General features: G+C 39.0%; 1 protein-coding gene across 2 annotated transcripts; it reads right to left on the bottom strand.

The window, feature by feature from the left end:
- Window positions 1-3032: 3032 nt before the first annotated feature.
- Window positions 3033-19828, bottom strand: ZNF518B (zinc finger protein 518B). Of its 2 annotated transcripts, XM_083158107.1 has the most exons (3): window positions 19596-19828; window positions 15749-15845; window positions 3033-5240 (listed from the first exon to the last, which is right to left on the bottom strand). In XM_083158107.1, the coding sequence occupies exon 3, from the start codon at window positions 4960-4962 to the stop codon at window positions 3142-3144; it is 1821 nt and encodes a 606-aa protein (XP_083014233.1). In that variant the 5' UTR covers window positions 4963-5240; window positions 15749-15845; window positions 19596-19828; the 3' UTR covers window positions 3033-3141. The 2 variants fall into 2 exon arrangements, with proteins under 2 accessions (XP_083014233.1, XP_083014295.1); XM_083158169.1 differs by lacking the exon at window positions 15749-15845.
- Between the last annotated feature and the right edge of the window lie 286 nt (window positions 19829-20114).

Below are 20114 nucleotides of genomic sequence, written 5' to 3'. Positions count from 1 at the left end.
ATCATCACCCTGATCCCAGGGAATGTCTAACGTGCATTCTCCTTCCTCCCCAGACTCAACAGCCAGCAAAGGTACCGAACCCACGGCATCATTATCAAATCTATCCAGCAAATCATTAAATCTGCTAATACCCTTAGCAGTGTCCTGCATCACCTGCAAGAGGCCAGGATCTGCTTGGGTCAGAGGCAAGGAGCCTGAAGACTGCCGAGAGGATGACATAGGTTTTAGGGAAGACACCATAACATCAATCTGCCTGTCTAACAGTTGCACTAAAGCATTAACAGACCTGCCCAGGGCACTGGCCCACGCAGGCTCCGGTTGCTCTACCCTCTGGTGTTTACTGCCCATGGGTCTCACTATCTCATTTTCATACCCCCACTATCCACGTCAGCGTGGAGTTGAGAATAGAAAGTGTGGTGAGCGCAGCGAGCCACCGAGCCCGAAGCGTGGCGAGCCCCGCGAGGGGACACTGATACCTTCACAGGTATCCGCGTCCCCTCGCGGGCTTCACAGGTGTCCGCGTCCCCTCGCCACGCTTCGGGCTTGGTGGCTCGCTGCTCTCGCCACACTTTCTATTCTCAACTCCACGCCGACGTGGATAGTGGGGGTATGAAAAGGTCGTAGGACGCGTACCGCCGCCCTCGCCACACTTCGGGTTCGTGTTGATAGTGGGGGTGGTACAGCCTGAAAAATGACATTTGGGGGCCATTGAACATGTTTGATACTAATTTCAATGCATTTGGATGCATTTCTGTTAAAAATGCTTAAAAAACTGCAAAAATCGCATGCCACTACATATGGCATGCGATGGGAGCCGTGAAAGTACACAAGTACCCAATCCCCTTTGGTCATCTGTTCAGGGACAAATTTAAGTGTGCAAACACTACATGCGCTCAATGTAATAGGGGCTCCCTCCCCAAAGCCACATACTGCTGCTCTGACATGATGCCAAGAAATTGACACAGTGCACAATGTAACAGGCGTTATATACAGAGCCAATGTACAACAGCCACTTATCTGTCTGAAGTTTCTTCCAAAGAAGTGGGGAAGCGATGCCAAGGACATCAACACACTGTCAGTAGTCAGCAGACTATTACTCAGGAATGTGTGCATTTTTTTTCTCCCAGTAAACATGTGCATACACTAAGGGGTAATTTTACTAACCCTTGGAGAGAGCGGAAGGAAACAGAAATAAAGTACCAGCCAGTCATCTAACTGCCATTTTAGAGACTAAGTTTGACAAATGACGACAGTCTTGTGGGTTGGTTGTCTGGTACTTCAGCTCTATCCAAAGCTTAGAAAATAGATCCCTAAATGTGATAAGTTCATCCTTTAAATAACAAAACCTTAAAGAAAATATGCAGAATGTTACTAATGGTAACAGTGAGGATTGATCAAGGAAAATAATCTAGCAACCCACAGATATGATCCTCCGCTTGGCCCAAGGACAGGGTCACTTTTCAGTTGGTCACACACAGTATGTGTAACATTAGCGCCTGTAAAAATATTTTTTCCCAGAAGTTGTTAACATCGGAAGAAAAAAAAAGTTCTGCTAAATTAGAATATTTTTTATTTCTCAATTTTCTGTAAAAATTACATTAGAACAATTTAGAAACTGAACACCTGAAATTTATACATTTTTTATAAATAAAGCATAAGATTTGTCTCCTCAAAAGGAAAAAAACTAAAAAACCAGTAGGTTAAGGAAAAAAAAAACACTAAAGACAAATGACATCAGTATCTATATGATTCAGTCTAGAAGACCTTGCCTATCAAAGTAACAATTCAATAAAACTGCTAATTAATTTAAAAAAACAAAACCTTTTAATGTTCAATTTGAACAAGGCAATGTCAACTCTGTCAAAAACATTTCAGGGGATTCTCAAAAAGGTGACAGAAAGTGGCTTACTTTCCACATCCACTAGGAAATATTTACCTTCTGACCCAACACAACACTTACATTTTATTCTCTAAGTACGGTTTTGAGAATTTCAAATACTGTATTTAGTGGTTTGCGATATCTCTACATGGGTAAGAGGATTTTTAAGAAATTAAAAATATTTTCAAGGTGCTTTTGCTAATGTTAACAGTTAAATTAAATTTGGCAAATAACTACTAATTGTAATAAAAAATGTTTATAAACTGCGCTTCTCAGGTAATGTAATAAAAGGACACAGAATCACACTTGGAACCATTAGCCCCACCCACCATGCTAGTCTAGATAAACAGCACTGTGCTTACCAGAAATAATAAGAGTGTCTACAGACCAGGGTTGAGAAACATGTTTTTAAAAAAGAAAAGTGTAACATTCTTAACTTAGTAAAGATTATTTTGACAAAATAGAACCATTTAACTTGGAAAGACATTCTTACATTTAAAAATAATGTACTGTATACAAGCATCAGGACTCCAGTCTGTGGTAAATCGAGTATTCTAATATAATTTAGTATGAATTGGTCACTAAATAAAGGAAATTATCCCTAAAAACTTCAGGTGGAATCCTTGATGAGAATAATTTGTCATAAAATGAATAAAAATCTGAAGGCTTCAAAATTATTTAAACCAACAAAAAAAAATGATAAAGGGAATTAATGGCTGGATGCAATGGATCATCCTCAGCTGGTGTCATTGTGCCAGTGCAGTGAGTGGCCAAGTCATGTGACTATCCATGTGCAATGAATACATTTTCATCTATTCTCCTACTGCATGAATACTGTTTTATTAATAAATATTGGGGGACATGTATTTGGGCTCCTCTTCATTCAAGTAATCCCATATGTAACCATTGAGATTTTTAGATCAGTACATTAAAAGCAGTGTTAGTACAAGCACTTTTGAAAGAGATAAATGCACCATGAACATTATTATGGCAACGACCCAATGAGTTTTATTGGATGCAAATGGACAATCTCTCCTGAATGATAAATCTCAATGGTTACGACTCCCCTGACCCCCATTTACTTTACCAGGAGGTGAACCAGAGCACAGAAGCCACTTACTATTGCAGTTGAAAGGGCAGTAAGAAATGGTAACATTTTTCATTAGGACTTCAATACACATGAATTTAGGATTTAAAAAGTTGTTGAAAAAGCCTCAAGTGCAGACCAAACCCTCTTGGGATACCCCTATAGCCATATATGTTCATACATATTTCTTACACATTTGCTTGGATAAAGTAATTTTTAAAACTTTACCCCTAAACATATTGATTGCTTTCATAATATATGAAATTTCAATGGACTCTAGCTCAGGATGATTTAATACGACTACTGGCTGATTGTTATATGGCATCTGTGTCACTTGATCAGCCTTTAGAGGAAAAAGTTTGAGTGTTCTTAAACTCTGCTCTAATGTACCCCTCAATGTCGGGAACACAAGTTTTTTGGGAACAGTTTTAACCTTTGCTTTGGAACTCTGCTTTTTTATTTTTTTAAGCTGGACACGTTCTTGTTCTGTGACTTTACTTTCTGCTAATACTTGAGGAGCAGTTTGATTACCATTCTGCATCATGCAGGAAAGTGGCTGCATAACAATTCTTCGGTCACAAGATAAGAAAAGAGTCTGTGGCCTACTAAACAGATCAGGGTCTATCTTGAAGCGGTTTGATTTACGTCCACCTTTCTTATTACTTTGAAGGAAACCAGATGTTTGGCTTTCAGGTTTATATATTAGTGATGGCCTACTAAGTGAGGACTGCATTTCAAAATTTATACTTTCATTTGATTTAGTTTCAGGTGACACCTGCTCAGGTTTTAGGAGAGATGTTTGGGTCTGCTGATTTGCCTTTTCAATTTCCATTTGATTATTGGATTCAGAAGTTAGCGCAGCAAGTCCATGATGAATTTCAGGGGTTATCAACGATGACTGAATGGTATTATCCTTAAATGGTTTTGTTTGGGGTATGGCAGTTGGGCACTCCCACTGAATGCCTTCAATTATGTTTTGGGAATTAGAACTGAGAGAGAACACTGATGAAATAATTGGTCCATTTGAGTCTTCATCCACATTAATGATTCCATCAGAAATCTCACCATTTGTGTTAATTATTCCACTACCATTAATGGGTGGGCATGCCACATTGTGGTTTGAATTCTTCATTACAATGGCAGTATCTTTTATATGCAATATTTTATCATTGAAGCTACCAAGTGATGCTGTACGTTCCTGTAATGAAGATCTGGTTTGCTTTTCTACATTTTCTATAAGTGAAGCAATAGAATCCAAGGGTTTTGGTTCATATGTATTTTCTTTTTTAATTACACGATTTGGCACAAATGGATCCACTGTCTCCGAGTACTTTAAAACTAAATGGCATGTACTGTCCATAGATTTAACTTCCACAACCTCAGCCACACAGTTAGCAGGTACCCTAAATGTTGTTGGAGCAACCACTGTTAAGGGCGTCCAAGGATACAATTGCTGACCTACTGGTGAAACGACTTTAACTTCCACTTGACCGGCATGTACATTACCAATATTATTGCCATTTGAATGCAACCCGTTACTTGTCAAGGCAAAATTGTCCACATCTGTTGTTAGGTCTATAACATCTTCAGGTACAAAGGGACGATTGTGAAATATCTCTTGTAGGCTGCTTCTCACTTGTGTCTGTACTATGTTAATTGATGCATTCATAGATTCATTTTCAACAGTGCTCACAGAACACTGTATCTTGCCATCACCGTGAATTCTTTTGATGTGTTTCATTATATAGTCATTTCGTATAGCCCCATAGCCACAATATTCACATGTATAGGGAAACTTTCCAGTGTGGGACACCAAGTGTTTTTGAAATTCCGTTTTTGTGTAGGACACAAAGGTGCAATGTGAGCAGGCATATTTAATGTCATTGTGAAGTGATACGTGGATTCTATACTTATTTGGGTCTTTTGTGGAAAAGCGGCATTTTTCACAGTTGTACTTCTCCGGCCTTTGCATTTGTACCATGCTGTTATTCATCATGTTTCCTATGCATAGGTTTTCATGTTAGTGTGAACAAATGCTTAGGGAAGGCGAAGAATCCTTTATATCCTCATTAATTTCAGTGCGTGGCTTGTAAAATGGCAATTGTAATATTACAAACAAAAAATATTTTTGTTTTTTTAATTAAATGATCTTCCTGTTGTAGAGGTTCTTTTAATTAAGCAGCATCTTCTTTCAATGTTATCCAGGACTTTAACCTGGACTTGTAAAATATTACAGTTCTTCAGTTCCAGTCTGGAAAAACAAGCCTTCGAACCCTGAAAAACAAAAAACAATATTTAAAAAATAGGTCTCTACTTATGAATGCTTTCAAACGTACAATCCTCTAAATTCGAACTGTAAAAGGTTTGTCATATAAAATTTAATTTTTTATGAATTGTTTTGTACAGTCACATTTTTTGCAGCCAGACAAAATGTATAAATGGAGTAACATTAGACAAGCTAAGTTACAATGGTAAAACCACTTGGTCAATTGTATCTTCAAGAACGATGTGTTTGTAACATTCGAGTAGGACAACTGATTTGTGCACATTTGTAATCTCAGGATAAATGCAAATAGCAGGTCTGTTTTTAAACGTCTTGACGAACTTTTTAATAATACACATACATTTAAAACACAAGAGGCATGGTCTGATGGCAAGGGTAAATCAAAACTGTGATTTATGGTTTTTGTTTCGGTCATGATGGGAACATCTACTGTAATAAAGTGAAACAATGATCAATATCAGTTGGCAAGTGCTTACAATTATATTGGTTCTACAATGGTTCTGCTAAGGTGCATCGGATTAAATAAACGGGGCTACTATCCAACCATGTAGTCTCTCAACTAACATGTTTGAATGTGGATCTACATCGCAAAACAGATTTCCTTGTGATTGGGTCTAGTATACATCTGAACAAAAAGCAATATTCCAGTTACAACAACATTCCCAAGCACTCAATATCAGAAAGTGTTGTTACAAAAGCAACATACTATTTTGTTTAAGAAAAAAATAGTTTATACAAAAACTAATGTTAAAGAAATGAACTGGATTTAAAAAGACTACTGTTGTGAGAACAATTACTTCAGCACAGTAACACACCTTGCATTAGAGTGGCTCCAAGAAGCTCAGCCATTAAGGAACCAGTTGTTAGAATTGGTGTTGAAGGAAAACACACTTGTGTTTGTGCATGTGTATAAGACTAAAATCCTAATTGATTAGCAGAAGGAGAAAACCAAGGAGAAAGAAAAAAAAAAAAAAAAAAAAGGAAAAAAGGAGGAGATTACCAAGGGAAAAAAAAAAAAAAAAGGAGAAATCCAAGGATAAAGAAGAAGGAAGAAGAAAAAAAGGAGAAGACCTGCACATCAGTGTTTGTTCTCTGTCTTGACTAAAAGTAAAAAAAAAAAAAAAAAGTGCATAATTTAGTGTCCCTTTGTTCATACTGATGTATGTGGCATCTTTGCTATTGTATAAGCAGAGTCTGACCTTAAGATGACTTTAGAATGATGGACTTTAACTGGAAAAGTCATCATAAGCATTTTCAGACTAATACTTCTCTGAGACCACTGCTCACGTCTGATCTCCTTATGTAGGTGAAGCACAATTTTTTCTTCCTTACTGATGATGATCAAATAACCATTTAAGTACATTAATCAATCTGCCCATGGATCAATTTAAGCAATAGGAAGTACACCAAGTCCGGTTTATCCCGTGACTTACACAGATGCAAAAAAAATTAAGAAAATGGTCTGAAAAAATGTTATACTGCTTCCATGTGAACAGCAGTCCAGCTCGACAAAATGATTAATGTTCCCTGTGCTTGTAGTGTTTTAACAATTGCTTTCATTCTGGTCAGTGTGAAGTCTATCTATCCCCACAGATAATATAAAGCCAGTATCTAATTAACAATTCCCCCAACAAACCAACAAGCATGTAGAGGTTAAATATAAAATAAAAACTTACTCTACCCATTTGTGAACTAATCACAAATGATCATTGTACAGATATGAAGGATAAATGTGGGGAGAAATAATATCACAGTACTCTTATTAGTCCAAATAATAGCTTTCATTTACATCCTTTTTATTATATACTGAAAGCATACTATGCAGTGCTTTACAACTGACAAAATAAAAATACAAACTTGATCACCAGAGAGAAGAGGGCCCTGCTTGCCAGATTCCAGTCTATAGGATATGAATAATTATTAGTGTTCATTCTAGCACCCGCCATCTTTGAAAACCCATGCAGTTCCTCTTCCCTGCCTGGGGTATCGCTGTCTGCTGTAGTGCTTCTAGCACAGTGTGGTCGGTATATCAGCACTGATATGCAAACCAGACCTGTTCTAGAAATACCACCGCTGACAGCGACACCCCAAGCAGGGAACAGGAACTGCATGGGTTTTCAAAGATGGCGGGTGCTAGAATGAACACTAATTAGGAGCATCACAACCAAGATACTGTACATATGAAAACATATTGTGCTGTGCATTTGCCTTCGTACACAATAATGAACCATGACTAACATGTCAAATTCCACTACACACTATAGGAACGAAAAGATACATCGTGCAGTGTTCCAGACGTGTTGAGATGGAATGGCAGTACTATGAGGGTAAGTACATACACCACTATAGACCTACCTTCCTAATAAACTGTATAAAATGTACGCAGGCAATCCATATTGGAGGCACTTAAAAAGGTAAGTACAGTATAACACATAGCAGGGAATAAGTAAATTTGCTAACTGCCTTTCCAAAGCAGCAAAATTAGAATGCATACACGTGACTTTGCCCGATATGAATACTTTAAAAAGGAGAAGGCAAATTCTGTTCTATTTTGCTAGTATACAACTATTTGTGTTGTAAAGACACATTAACAAAACATCCAAAAGGATTTCATTTTCTTAACAGGGACTGTAGGATACGTCAATATATTACAGTGTATAACTAGCAATTATTAAACACACATTTAAAGTGTGCCGTTGAGCACAAGATTTGCACACCAAACACTAAAATACTGCTGGGTTTTGGAGCTAAACGTTCATTTTGTAGCAAATTCTTATGCCCAAGTCGGGGAACAAAAGTGCCAAACACTAAATGACAAAGTGTGGGGATCGTATGGGTGGGCCAACAATGCTCACCTGTCAGCCTAAATCTCCCAACAAAATGGAGGGTCCATTACAATTATAACCCAATACTGGAATACATACCAGAATCCCTGCTTTCAATCAGTATTGCAAAGTTGCTTACGGATTAATAACAAAATCAATTATATTGAGGATATTCTCAGCAGGACATTTTTCAAAGATTAATAAATTAAGAAAATGTAACAATGATTGACATTGGAATTAATTTTCATCCCATGAAAACACGTTTAACCCTTTGAGGTCCGCACACAAAAAAAAAGTTTCTTACAAACGGATTTCTCAACCGTTTGGTAGAGGCCTATATCTGAAAAACTGTGGGGTCTCATTTTAAAAAACTATTGATTGTTGTTAATATTATTTTCTTCTTCTTTAAAAAAAATTTCGTTCGCTTTTTTTTTTTTTTTTTTAGTGTGGACCTCAAAGGTCCCAGTCGGTGTTTTTCTCTCAAAAATAAAAACACTGGGACAAAAACAGCCATCCTTCCAGAACTCCTTAAAAACTATTTCAACCGAATCTAGTATTGGTCCAAAATATGTTAACAAACAAAGACAGCTTAATTTCCATTATATCCATAGTACTCTTTCAAAACGCTAAAGAGAGTAGTTACTAAACATGGGTTTTTTTTTTTTCAAAGCCCTGCAGTGGCAATTGTAATTCATATATAAGCCTGATTCTATATGCATTACTCTTGCCCTTTAAAATTGATATGTGCTGAGGCAACCGCAAAAAGGGTTTGTTACGTTTAGAAGAAACTGATATATTTACAGTTAGAGAAATTATTACAAAATAATTGGAACTGGCACTTAACCACAAAAGATATCATTGGGATCAATACTCATCACAGAGTATTGATCCCAATGATATCTAGGAATAACACCTTGATTCATTAAAAAAACAAAAAAATAGTTCCAAAACTTCATCCACTCTTCTATTTAGTAAATATACCTTTAGTCGATATCTTCCTCCACCACCAAAGCCACCCTCACTTTATTGCACTAAACTCCCGGTGAGGAACGAAGGATCGTTCCATTGACTTAAGCCCCATACACACTAGCCAACACTGGTCACGGCCGATATAGTTAAACATATCCCAAAATTGTGCATACATACTGAACGATATCAGCCACCGATATCCTTCAGTGAGGTCACCAAGGCCCGCTAAACATGCAGGTCGTTTGGCTACATAGCCAAATTGACCTGCATGTTCACAAGACATCAATGGTCGTTAACATGCAGGAGTGTGCATAGTTAACAATATGAATTACACACTAGACGATATTGTGAATATCGATATCAGAAAAAAGGCTTCTGAGCGATATTGTTCGCAATATCCTTTAATGTGTATGGGGCTTTAGTAGTTAAAACATAGCAGCCAGTTACAAACAAATTAAAAACCATTTTCTTTATTTGAGGTTATGCTAAAGGACACCGGTTAATTATAGTATAGTCAGTAACACAGCCTTTTATGTTTACATAATTGTTTTATAAAGTGTAAAGTCATGTGATTATTTAGAAATAAATTCCTGTTCACCTTATTTTTGTTTTTATTCAAGGGACCAGAAGGTGATTGGGGTAAAATCTGGTACGCTGTAAAATGAGGAAGTTGAAAAGTACAGTACAGTGTTCTATAACGGTTTGCATTACTAAAACTTCTTGCAGTGAACCCTTAAAATAATATTTAAAAAAAATGCATTACGAAATGAGAGATAAAAGGACATCCCTCATAACATTTCCTGGAACTAGATAGGAACTACAAGGCTCTCGCAGGGCTGAGTTCCTTGTGCTACACCTGAAGGACAGGGAGAGGTTAATTAGTGTCTGAAACGTGTGCTGGCAGAACCGTTTGTCTCTCAGCAAAAGACTACAAGCAAAAGACTACAAAACAGAGTCAGGCTGCACCACAGTGGGGAACTTGCAGCTGTGCTCTTGGAATAGTTAGACATTGAAAACACACACAGGGTTAAGATAAAAATATTTGTACAAGATAAGGACGGGGTGGGGGTGGGTTGAAAACACTGCTAGATGCCTTCAAGCAAAGCATTTGAACTAGCAAATGATATTGGAGGTGAATCAGATACCATTGCTTGGATAAAAGTCATGCTGGCCAGGGAATCTGAAATGAAAATGAGGCCCGAGAGGGGGAGGGCTCTGGTACATTACATAAAACAACCAGCTCAGCAGGAGGATACCTAAAGATTAAGACAATACAGAATTGTAAGATTCCTAAATATACAGATGTCATACACCACATTGTTAATTGGAAAGGTAACAGAGAAAAATACTGTTCCACTTTGTTATTTTTAACTACCTACAGATGAGACACACAGAACAGTTCTAGCAAAGGAAGGGGACTTTATCCATTTTAACAAAGTTAAATTTTGCTAGGGACAGAAGACCCATTAGACAGATAGCAGCGGATCAGGCTAGTGTCTGACCGAGCAGATTTCCAATGTACAGGTGGCTTGTTGTCGAGGGCTAGGGGATGCAGTCAATTTACCTACAATCAAAATCCTGACGTTCAAAATATTAAACCATTGACCAACGGGTCAAAATACCGACATTTAACTTGTTCATACTTTCATACTTGTTCATACTTTACCATCCCAGTGGACATGGAGGGGGAATGTAATAGTTTGCCGAGCGCAGCGAGGCACTGTGCCCGAAGCATGGCGAGCCATGCGATGGGACGCGGTACTACGTTTGACTGTCCATGTCGCACAGGTGGAATTTCATGCCCTACCATCTACTAGGGCATGGAGGAAGAATCCAGGGCTAGTGCCTATTACAAGGCAAAACTGGCTAGGACTCCACTGCTGTAAGAGAGCTACAAACTGTATGAAATTTAGAAGGGATACTAGCTCTGAATCGACCTTCTCATATGTCAACCATTTTCATGCCAATCCATTACTAAAATTGCCTGTCGACCATTTGCAGTTGACCTAGACAATATTTTTGACAGTTGACCTTTTATAAAACAAAACCTTTTCTTTTTGGGTTACCCATTTGTTCCATTCCCTTTTGTGTGCAAGCAAAATACTGTAGTGATCACCACATTCTAAGTGTAGAACTATATATATCTACATTACATCCAGTCTGTCATATTGTCTAACTCAGTGGTAGCCAACTCCAGTCCTTGAGAGCTACCAACAGTTCACATTTTCCAGACAACCTAGCTGCTGCACAGGTGCACTTATTACTCAGACACATTTTAAGAGATCCACAGGTGGAGCTAATTACTTCACCTTTGATTCTGTGAGGATATCTGGAAAACATTAACTGTTGGTAGCTCTCGAGGACTGGAGTTGGCTACCCCAGGTCTAACTATTCAACACATTTTTCAGACTCCTTGGATCACTGATAGAGATCAGGAGAGCTATCAGCCTGAGGGTCAGCAACCCCATGCTGAGATGGTTGGGACACACAGGGCCAGATGCACTAAGCTTCAACAGTGATAAAATGGAGAGTGATAAACAGCCAGCCAATCAGGTCCTGCTTGGCATTTTTTCAAACCCAGCCTGTAACATGATAGATAGACGTTGATTGGCTGGCTGTTTATCACTCTCCATTTTATCACTTTTGAAGCTTAGTGCATCTGGCCCTCTGGGTTTGAAAACTGCTGTTGCAGATAAATTAATACAAGGTGTATATTCTGCACAAATACTGTACCACTAGGTGAAACAGTTTATCAAAGTAACTACTGAACTAGCTAATATATAAGCATTAAAAAAAAAAAAAATGTATACACACACATATACATACACACACACACAGGTTAAAACAGAGTATCCCGTGAGGTGGCCTTAAAGAGACGTTCCCCTGAAAGTTCCAACGAAGATGTGATTGGAAGGGTTTGTGCTTTACAACAGCTGACGAGTCGATTGTTACCACAGCCAAAGATCTGTGGCCAACCATCCAACAAGATAAAGATCTCAAAACCCTCAAGAGTTCAAGATTGATGACATGTTACATGAGGGGTAGAAACATCTGTGATTGGATAGTTACAACTGATATCTCATCTAGATTACCATATGGGACCCAGACCAAACCTGGTGGTTGCTATCGCTGTACAGGATGCACCACCTGTGATGCAATGATCCAAGCAAAAACATTCAAATCACCCGCATCAGGGTTATAAATTGAAAATCAAATTCCCATTAACTTGTACCAGCTCTTTTGTCGTCTATTTAATTTTCTGTCCTTGTGGATTGGGATACGTCGGAAAGACTATTAGAACTTTTAAAGAAAGAATAGCCATTAAGGCTGCCCTGAGCAACAACAAAAAATCCATGGACCAACCAGTAGCAAGATATTTCAACAGTGAAAGACACCCACTTTCCAGTTTGCGCTACATCTTTATTGACCAAGCCAGAGATGATCTTAGAGGAGGAGACCGAAGCAAGAGACTCTTGCAATTAGAACCGCACTGGATCCACAAGTTAGACACCGTCAGCCCCAAAGGGTTAAATTAACAATTAATATTGAATACATTACTTTAATTGTGTCAGGTGGATATCCAGTGCATGAAATTCCAGCTTTATTTTGCCTTCAGTATAGTCTATTCTGCATCAGTACAGAACAATGTAACTTTGTCACTTGGTTTGTTTATTTTTCTGTTTCTATTTTGCCTGGGACTCCTCGGAGCAGTGTTGCTAGGTTACTACTGACGCTTTGCGGGGAACCAGGATGTTAGAGACAATTACGTCTCTGACAGGTGATCGGAACCGACCGGAAGTGAAGGAGGGTCACCGGCACATGGAGAGAGGCGGGCCATGGACGACACAGAGCATTTAGGCAAGTGTACTGTAATTTCTTGTTTGTTCTAGCCTTGATAAAGGATTAAAATCCAAAACGTTGGCCGCACCCCTGGTTTGTTGAGCAATTATTTCCTCCAGTCCATCAGAGTGCCACGATACCTCCCACACATGTCTATGATCCCTGCGTGCAGCACCACGGCACAAGGATTTCTGATCTGCGGTGTGCCCTCAGTAACGCATATATATATCCACTTGACTTGGAAAATGTAACAGAGTAACCTAGAGTATCAGATCTTGTATCAGATAATGACGAAGTAGGTGACCACACCCTGCCTTCTCTAGTAATTCACGTTGGATCAATAATTATCTGTCAAATCTAGAACTACAGGGATAGAATTATCTTGATGTTTAAGAAACTTGCTTGCAAAGTATCTTTTGAGACATACAAAATACACATACATTTTGAAATCTACAAATGGTTCAAATTTAATGGAGGCCACTCTTCAGGGCTAAGGGCCCCTATACATTAAGGCGACAAGTCTAACCTAATCATCCTGACAGCTCCCCAGGGGGCAGCCTGGCAGGGCATGCAGCGGGTGGTGAACTCAGCAAGGGGACCAGAGCGCCGGGTAGGGGAAGCCAGACAGTAGGTGCACACACCAAAAAAAACAAAAAAACACACATACAAATGAATGGGCAGCCAGTGATTGGCTGAGAGCCCTGGATAAGGGATAATCAACCTGCAAAACCAGTTTGATTTTGATATGTAAATGATTGCCGCTTTAAAAAAACTGGAGATTTCTTACAAAATCTCTCATCCTACTAAATTTCATCCCTTTCGTCTAAGGCAGGCCTGGCCAACCTACGGCTCTCCCGTCCTTTGCTACAGTTTAGCTGTTAGGGAATGTTAAAACTGTGGCAAAGCTTACTGGGATGTTTAGTTTAACTGGAGAGCCACAGGTTGACCAGGCCTGGTCTAAGTTATAGTCAAATATTCCGTGGGCATCACTACTAAGGCAAAACCGGGATCTGTGTTATATTTAATCATAATGCTGAATTTTCTGATAAAATACAAGAAAGCTATATAAAAATAACTAAATGTTATAATCTCACTTAGGTGGAGCTATGTTAAAAAAAAATATCATGGCACAAGTAACGTATTTTTCTAGATCTTTAGGTGGTTAACACTTCTATACTTTCATACCCAGTACAAATTGGGAAGCTCTAATGCCAGAATACACTACAGGTCAAAGATTTAGAACAGCCCATTTCCCCAGTTTTATTTAAACTTTGTCAGTGAAATGTCTGTAGACTGTGAAATGAAAGCATGACACAAGCAAAATCGAGAGAGAAAAAAAATCGTTTGATTTTATTTTTGAAAAGTTTAATCTACATGTAACATTTTGTACATATAACCACCTAGCAGAACCGTGGCATTTTTTCTACAATGAAAATCAAATATTTCTCAGGAAGTTCCAACGCTGTTGTAGAAGTTTGCACAAATGTGTTATGATTGTTGGTTTCTTTGCTTTCACGCTTGTGTCCAGTTCAACCAAAACCAACTTGATGCGGTATACAGGACTGTGCAGGCCGTTCCATAATTTGGAGCCTTCGTTCTTGTTTGAAAGTAGTTTTGACATAAGCTGGGAGATAGGTTACAGGTCATTATCTTGCTGTAAGGTGAAAACTTGACCAACAAGACGTAGATGTATTGCTTGGTGTCTGCCAAGGATTTTTTTTGTTCTGGTACAAGTAACAAACTCCGGAAAGTTATTCCCAGACCATTGTGCTTCCTTTTCTGTTTTTCACAGTTGTTAGCACAGTAGCTTAGTTACTAAGGGCCAGATGTATCAAGCTTCAAAAAGTGATAAAGTGGAGAGTGATTAAAAACCAGGCAATCATCATCTACCTGTAATTTTTCAAACCCAGTCTGTAACATGGCAGGTAGGAGCTGATTGGCTCCATCACTTTTTGAAGCTTGATACATCTGGCCGTAAGAGAAAGCTATTACTAGTCCTAATTGTTTTACAGCAAAATATGGAGTAAATCATGAAAATAAAAAGATACAACTAGTGAAGAAGTACACATTCTCAGCACTAATCACTCATAGGCAAAAGTTGAATAATTAAATAGGATTGTTATGAATATATATTTATTAGAAATACTCACATCAAACATTAAAAAATAAAAAAATAAAAGATATCATACAAATGCAGTTTGATCATCCTTTGGATTAAAAATTATTTTGGATCCCAAAAATACTGAGAGTTAGGTCTGGAGAGAGTGATCCGAATTAGTTAGTGTCCTTGGAATAATGAGAACAAATCCAGAAGCTTAATTCCAAATAAAAGCCAGCAAAGTGTTGCAAGATCCAATAATCAATCGTGCATTAATGCAAGGACCTTATTAATTTGGAATAATTCGCAATTAGAGGGGATTACAGAGAACGATATTAGCTAAACACTGCATTATATGAGAGTTAGTAGTCAAGGTCACTCCGCATCCTGGCATTCCATCCATATCAGTTGCCAATTTTCCCAAACTTGATTTACTAAAAGAACATCTTATTCATAGTACTGTACATGCTAGTCTGCTTGCTAAATGACAGCCAGAATCCCCATACATACTAGTGGGTACTACTGGGCAATGTGCCATGTTTCGGGATAGAATACAATACAGTAGTGGTTCCCAAACTTTTTTGAGTCACGGCACCCCAGAGTATCAGATTTTTTTCATGGCACCCCTAGGCCAAGAGTCTCATCCTTAGGGTCGGTTATGTGGTAATGGACAGGAATCCCTTCTGTGTCCACAACTACATTGGCCACCAAATTACCAACAATCCATGGCACCATGTACTGAGACACAAGATAGCAGGATACCTACCTCAATTTATATTATACTTCTTCCTGTTTTTTTTCTGAAAGGCAAAATGTGGAGGTTGCACAGGAGTCAGTAAATGGGCAGTAAGGGTGTACATCCCCTGCGAAGAAAATAATTAAATAATCAAACCAATATCCATAAAGAATCACCGCATTAAGATTAAAGACTCAGAAAAATTATCCTGTTTAAATTCACAAACTGTAGACTATCATTTATTGAAATCCTTATTAAACTCTTAAATTATTAATAATTATCTCCTTATTAATCCTTATTGAACTCAAAAGCCCCGAGTCAAGGGGCCAGACTTGGATTTTTACCATTGATTTGGGACCTTCATATATACATTACTCATTATACTATATACAGAGACACAGATAGATATAAGTAGACAAGAACGGCAACACATGATATAAACAGTAGGCAACAGGATACTCAGTTTATGGCAAAGTTTGTGAGTTTTGTGTGTCTCGGTTTAAGTGCAGCCATTTCTTCACAATGGTATTGGTAACCTCTACTTCATGGTACAGTTTCTCACCTGTACTGCAAAGTTTCTTTCCTAACTAGAGCAGATTCATCCAACATGACAAAGCATCCACAGAATGGGACAGATGATGTATTAAGCCTGGTTAAGTGATAAAGTGGCCGGTAATAACGCACCAGTCAATCAGCTTCTAACTGTAAAGTTACAGTCTGGGTTTGAAAGAGGACAGTTGGAAGCCAGTTGGCTGCTGCATTATCACCTTCCACAGGTTTAAAATTTCCCCCAATAATTTAAATTGTGCTTTACACAAGTCATGGCCATTTCAGGTACCAAATTGGAACCCAATGCAGCATGTATGAGATATTCTGGAATGTTGGATAACACAGCATTTCCCAGCATCCCTCAGGCATCATTGGAATGATTTTGTGACTAAATATTTAAAAACCTTTAAGCCCAAACACAATTTAAGAGTTAACCCTTTGAGTGCCAGCATCTCTGAAAGATGTTCAAATATCCCCCCAAAATTGCCAGCTTCGCTCACATTTGTTATATAAATTAAAATAAAAAATGTTGTGTAAAAAAAAAAAAAAAAAAAAAAAAAAAAAAGGTACTTGTTTCCTAGAACGGACACACCGATTTTGATTGGGTCGGAAAAATCGCGTCGATCACATCGCATGCGACCAAATCGCATGCGATGCGACCGACGCGATGGACCCGATTTTTACATTGATTCAAATGTGAATAGGGTCCCTGGGACCCTATTTTACATTGGATTCACTGTAAAATTGTCCCCAGACCCCAATTTTAACCCCCCTGATGGCTCACATGCCCCCATTGTGAACAGCACCCCACGATTGACGCCAACCTGAAGCGTGGCGAGCGTAGCGAGCCCGCGAGAGGCGGCGGTACGCGTCCTCCGACCTTTTCATACCCCTACTATCCACGTCGGCATGGAGTTGAGAATATAAAGTGTGGCGAGCCCAAAGCGTGGCGAGCGCAGCGAGCCCCGCGAGGGGACGCGCATAACTTCACAGGTATACGCGTCCGCTCGCCACGCTTCGGTGGCTCGCCACACTTTATATTCTCAACTCCACGGCCATGTGGATAGTAGGGGTATAAAAAAAGGTCGGAGGACGCGTACCGCCACCCCTCGCGGGCTCGCCAAGCTTCAGGTTGGCGTCAATCGTGGGGTGCCGTTCACAATGGGGGGCATTAATTAATAGCCATGACGGGGGCATATACAATGAGAAATGGCCCAGATTGGGCCATTTCCCATTGTTTTCTATGTAAAATGTGGTTAATCGCGTCCATCACATCTTGTGCCATTATAATGGCACAAGACCGACGCGATCAACGCTAAAAATATTTTAACATTGAACTCTATGGCAAAAACGCGTTGGTCGCGTCGTGTGCCATGTTAATGCAAGCGACCGACGCGATCAACGCGATTTTGCCTTTGCCGGCAAAATGGACCTGATTTCAATGAAAATCGGGTCCATCACGTTAGTCGTGTACCTTAACCTAAGGTACACGTTTAGTAACGATTGTGGCCGTTCTAGGAAACAAGTACCAAAAAAAAGATTTCCTATATAAAAAAGGTAAACATTACATGTCATTATGATGAATAAATATGTTTGGCAAGTGAATTTGTCAAAAAAGTGTGAAAATTGCCAAGCAATGAAAGAGATAAAATTAAAACATAAATAATAATAATAAATCCATTAACATCCAATGTAAATATTAGATAAATACACAATATTCATGTTGCAGGAACCTTCTGAGCCACTATGAAGACACCTGCACAGAGCAGCTTATCCCAGTCCACCTATTACTGTTTCTGTATTATCCCCAATTGTTTTTTTTATTTACAGTTTCTTATATAGCGCAGCAGATTCCGTTGCGATTTACAATTGTAGATAGTGATAAATCAAACTGGGTAACAACAGACAGACTTGGAGGTAGGAGGGCCCTGCTGCAAGCTTACAATCTATATAACACAAGTTCAATAGGCATCTCCAGTTATGTCCACTAGTTGGACTTAATTTTTACATTTACAGTGACTGTTCAAAGTCTAATCTAAAGTTCCCCATATACTTTAAGATTATCTGTGCAGCCAACCAAATTGTTGGCTTGGTGAAATGGAAAATCTGTTAATGTATGGGAGCAAATGACAACCAACACTTGCTCATATAAACTGACAAACGTACAAACAGGCATTCAGACAAATTGGCAAAATCTGATTGATTTGTCATTTGTTCCTATATCTTACCAGATTTTTATTAAAAAAAGCCAACTATTTGGTTGGACAATCTCATGGTGTATGACATATTTGACATTCAGTAGGAGGCCAATTTAGCTAAATAAGGATTTAAATACATATATAAATGCAGTAGGTACTACATCAAATGGATTTTATTTTTTGGCTTCCCAAAGAATTGTGAGCACGCATGAATAAGTGGTGTCAATCAAGTCATTTAAAGTTCACGTTATTTACAAAGCGGGAATATTACTACATTTAAGACTTGTTTGCAATTTCTAACATCTTGTTCATGTAATACCAACATCAAATACACAATCTGTAGTTATCCCACACTGGTGAAATTAGCAAGAACGTCTTGCATTGCTAAATTACACTGTTTGTGTATATTCACCACTTCCAGTAGGCTGACATAAAAAAAATAGTCAGCTAATATTCAGTGTTGGAAACTCTTCAATGAAGAGTTCATTATATTAATAATATTTAAACATCAAGATGGAAGCCTTGATTGTGTGTGAATCCTTAAGTAACACAAAAAATGTATTGTACTGTGAAAAACAAATAATTTTGTTTAATGTAATTTGTCACATTCATATAAAAAAAAAATCATGTTATTTGCAGGTTATCAAATTTCTCCTGGTTTTAAAACTGATATTTACTTAATAAAAAATTAAATGACTAAATGATAACAAAAAAAAAAGTTAGAACTCCATGTAGAGTAATTATCAAAGGATTTGAGCATAAAGTTGTAATTAATGCAATTTCTAAACAAACATGTGCATAGTATAAGTATAATAACTGCAATCCTACAGAAAACAGATAAATACTAAACAGATCTATCTCCAATACACATAAGCCTAGCTGCAGAAGCCATGCAATGGTTAAGTACCCTTGTGGGGAGGTTGCACAATGCACTTATGCAAAGTCACACATTAGTTCCATGCAATCAATAATCACATGTACTGCTGGTGCTGGGCAGAGCCAGCTCCCTCTAGTTGTGCACCTACATCCCCCGTCTGCTTCCCTGCCCCCCAGCCCCCCAGCCCAGCACACGGCTGCTATTAACCCAGTACATGCCGCATGCGGCTCCATGCCCGCCAGCCAGCACTCACCGCGCACACCCGGCCGCTCCTATTCCTCCTCTACTGTCCTTGTCTAAATGCCCGCGACCCCAGCAGCCAAAGCCGCCCGTCCGGCGCACATCGCCCTCTGCTCCGGGGAGAAAAAGCGGCGGCTGTTGGCCCAGACTCCCGTCTCCTGACGTCACACAGGCTCTGTTGGACCCGGCGCGCCGATTGGCCGAGCAGTCCTCTGTCTCCAGTAGAACTCTACACAGGAGGCGTGTCCGTAAGCGCAGCGCGAGAGAGAAAGAGATCTCAGGAGATGGAAGCCACAGCGCCACCTGACGTTCAGCTGGGTAAAGGGGGCTAGCTCTGATCAGTTGTTGGAATATGAGGTGTTTCATGGCTGTTGGCACTGCTTGTACTGTACTGTGAGAGGAGCTTTGTAAGAGGAAAGAAAGGAATATTACTATAGGCAGCTGTGTATGAATGTGTGTAGGTTGCATTTGGTGCTGTTGGCATGCAAATAACCCTTCCCACTGCACTGTATTATACAGTCTCTGGTGTAAG

This window comes from Crinia signifera, chromosome 1, assembly GCF_055691185.1.
Source record: "Crinia signifera chromosome 1, ASM5569118v1, whole genome shotgun sequence".
In the NCBI taxonomy this organism is placed as follows: domain Eukaryota; kingdom Metazoa; phylum Chordata; class Amphibia; order Anura; family Myobatrachidae; genus Crinia; species Crinia signifera.
Note: the sequence above shows the minus strand (reverse complement) of the source record. Positions and strands in the feature narration are given on the sequence as shown.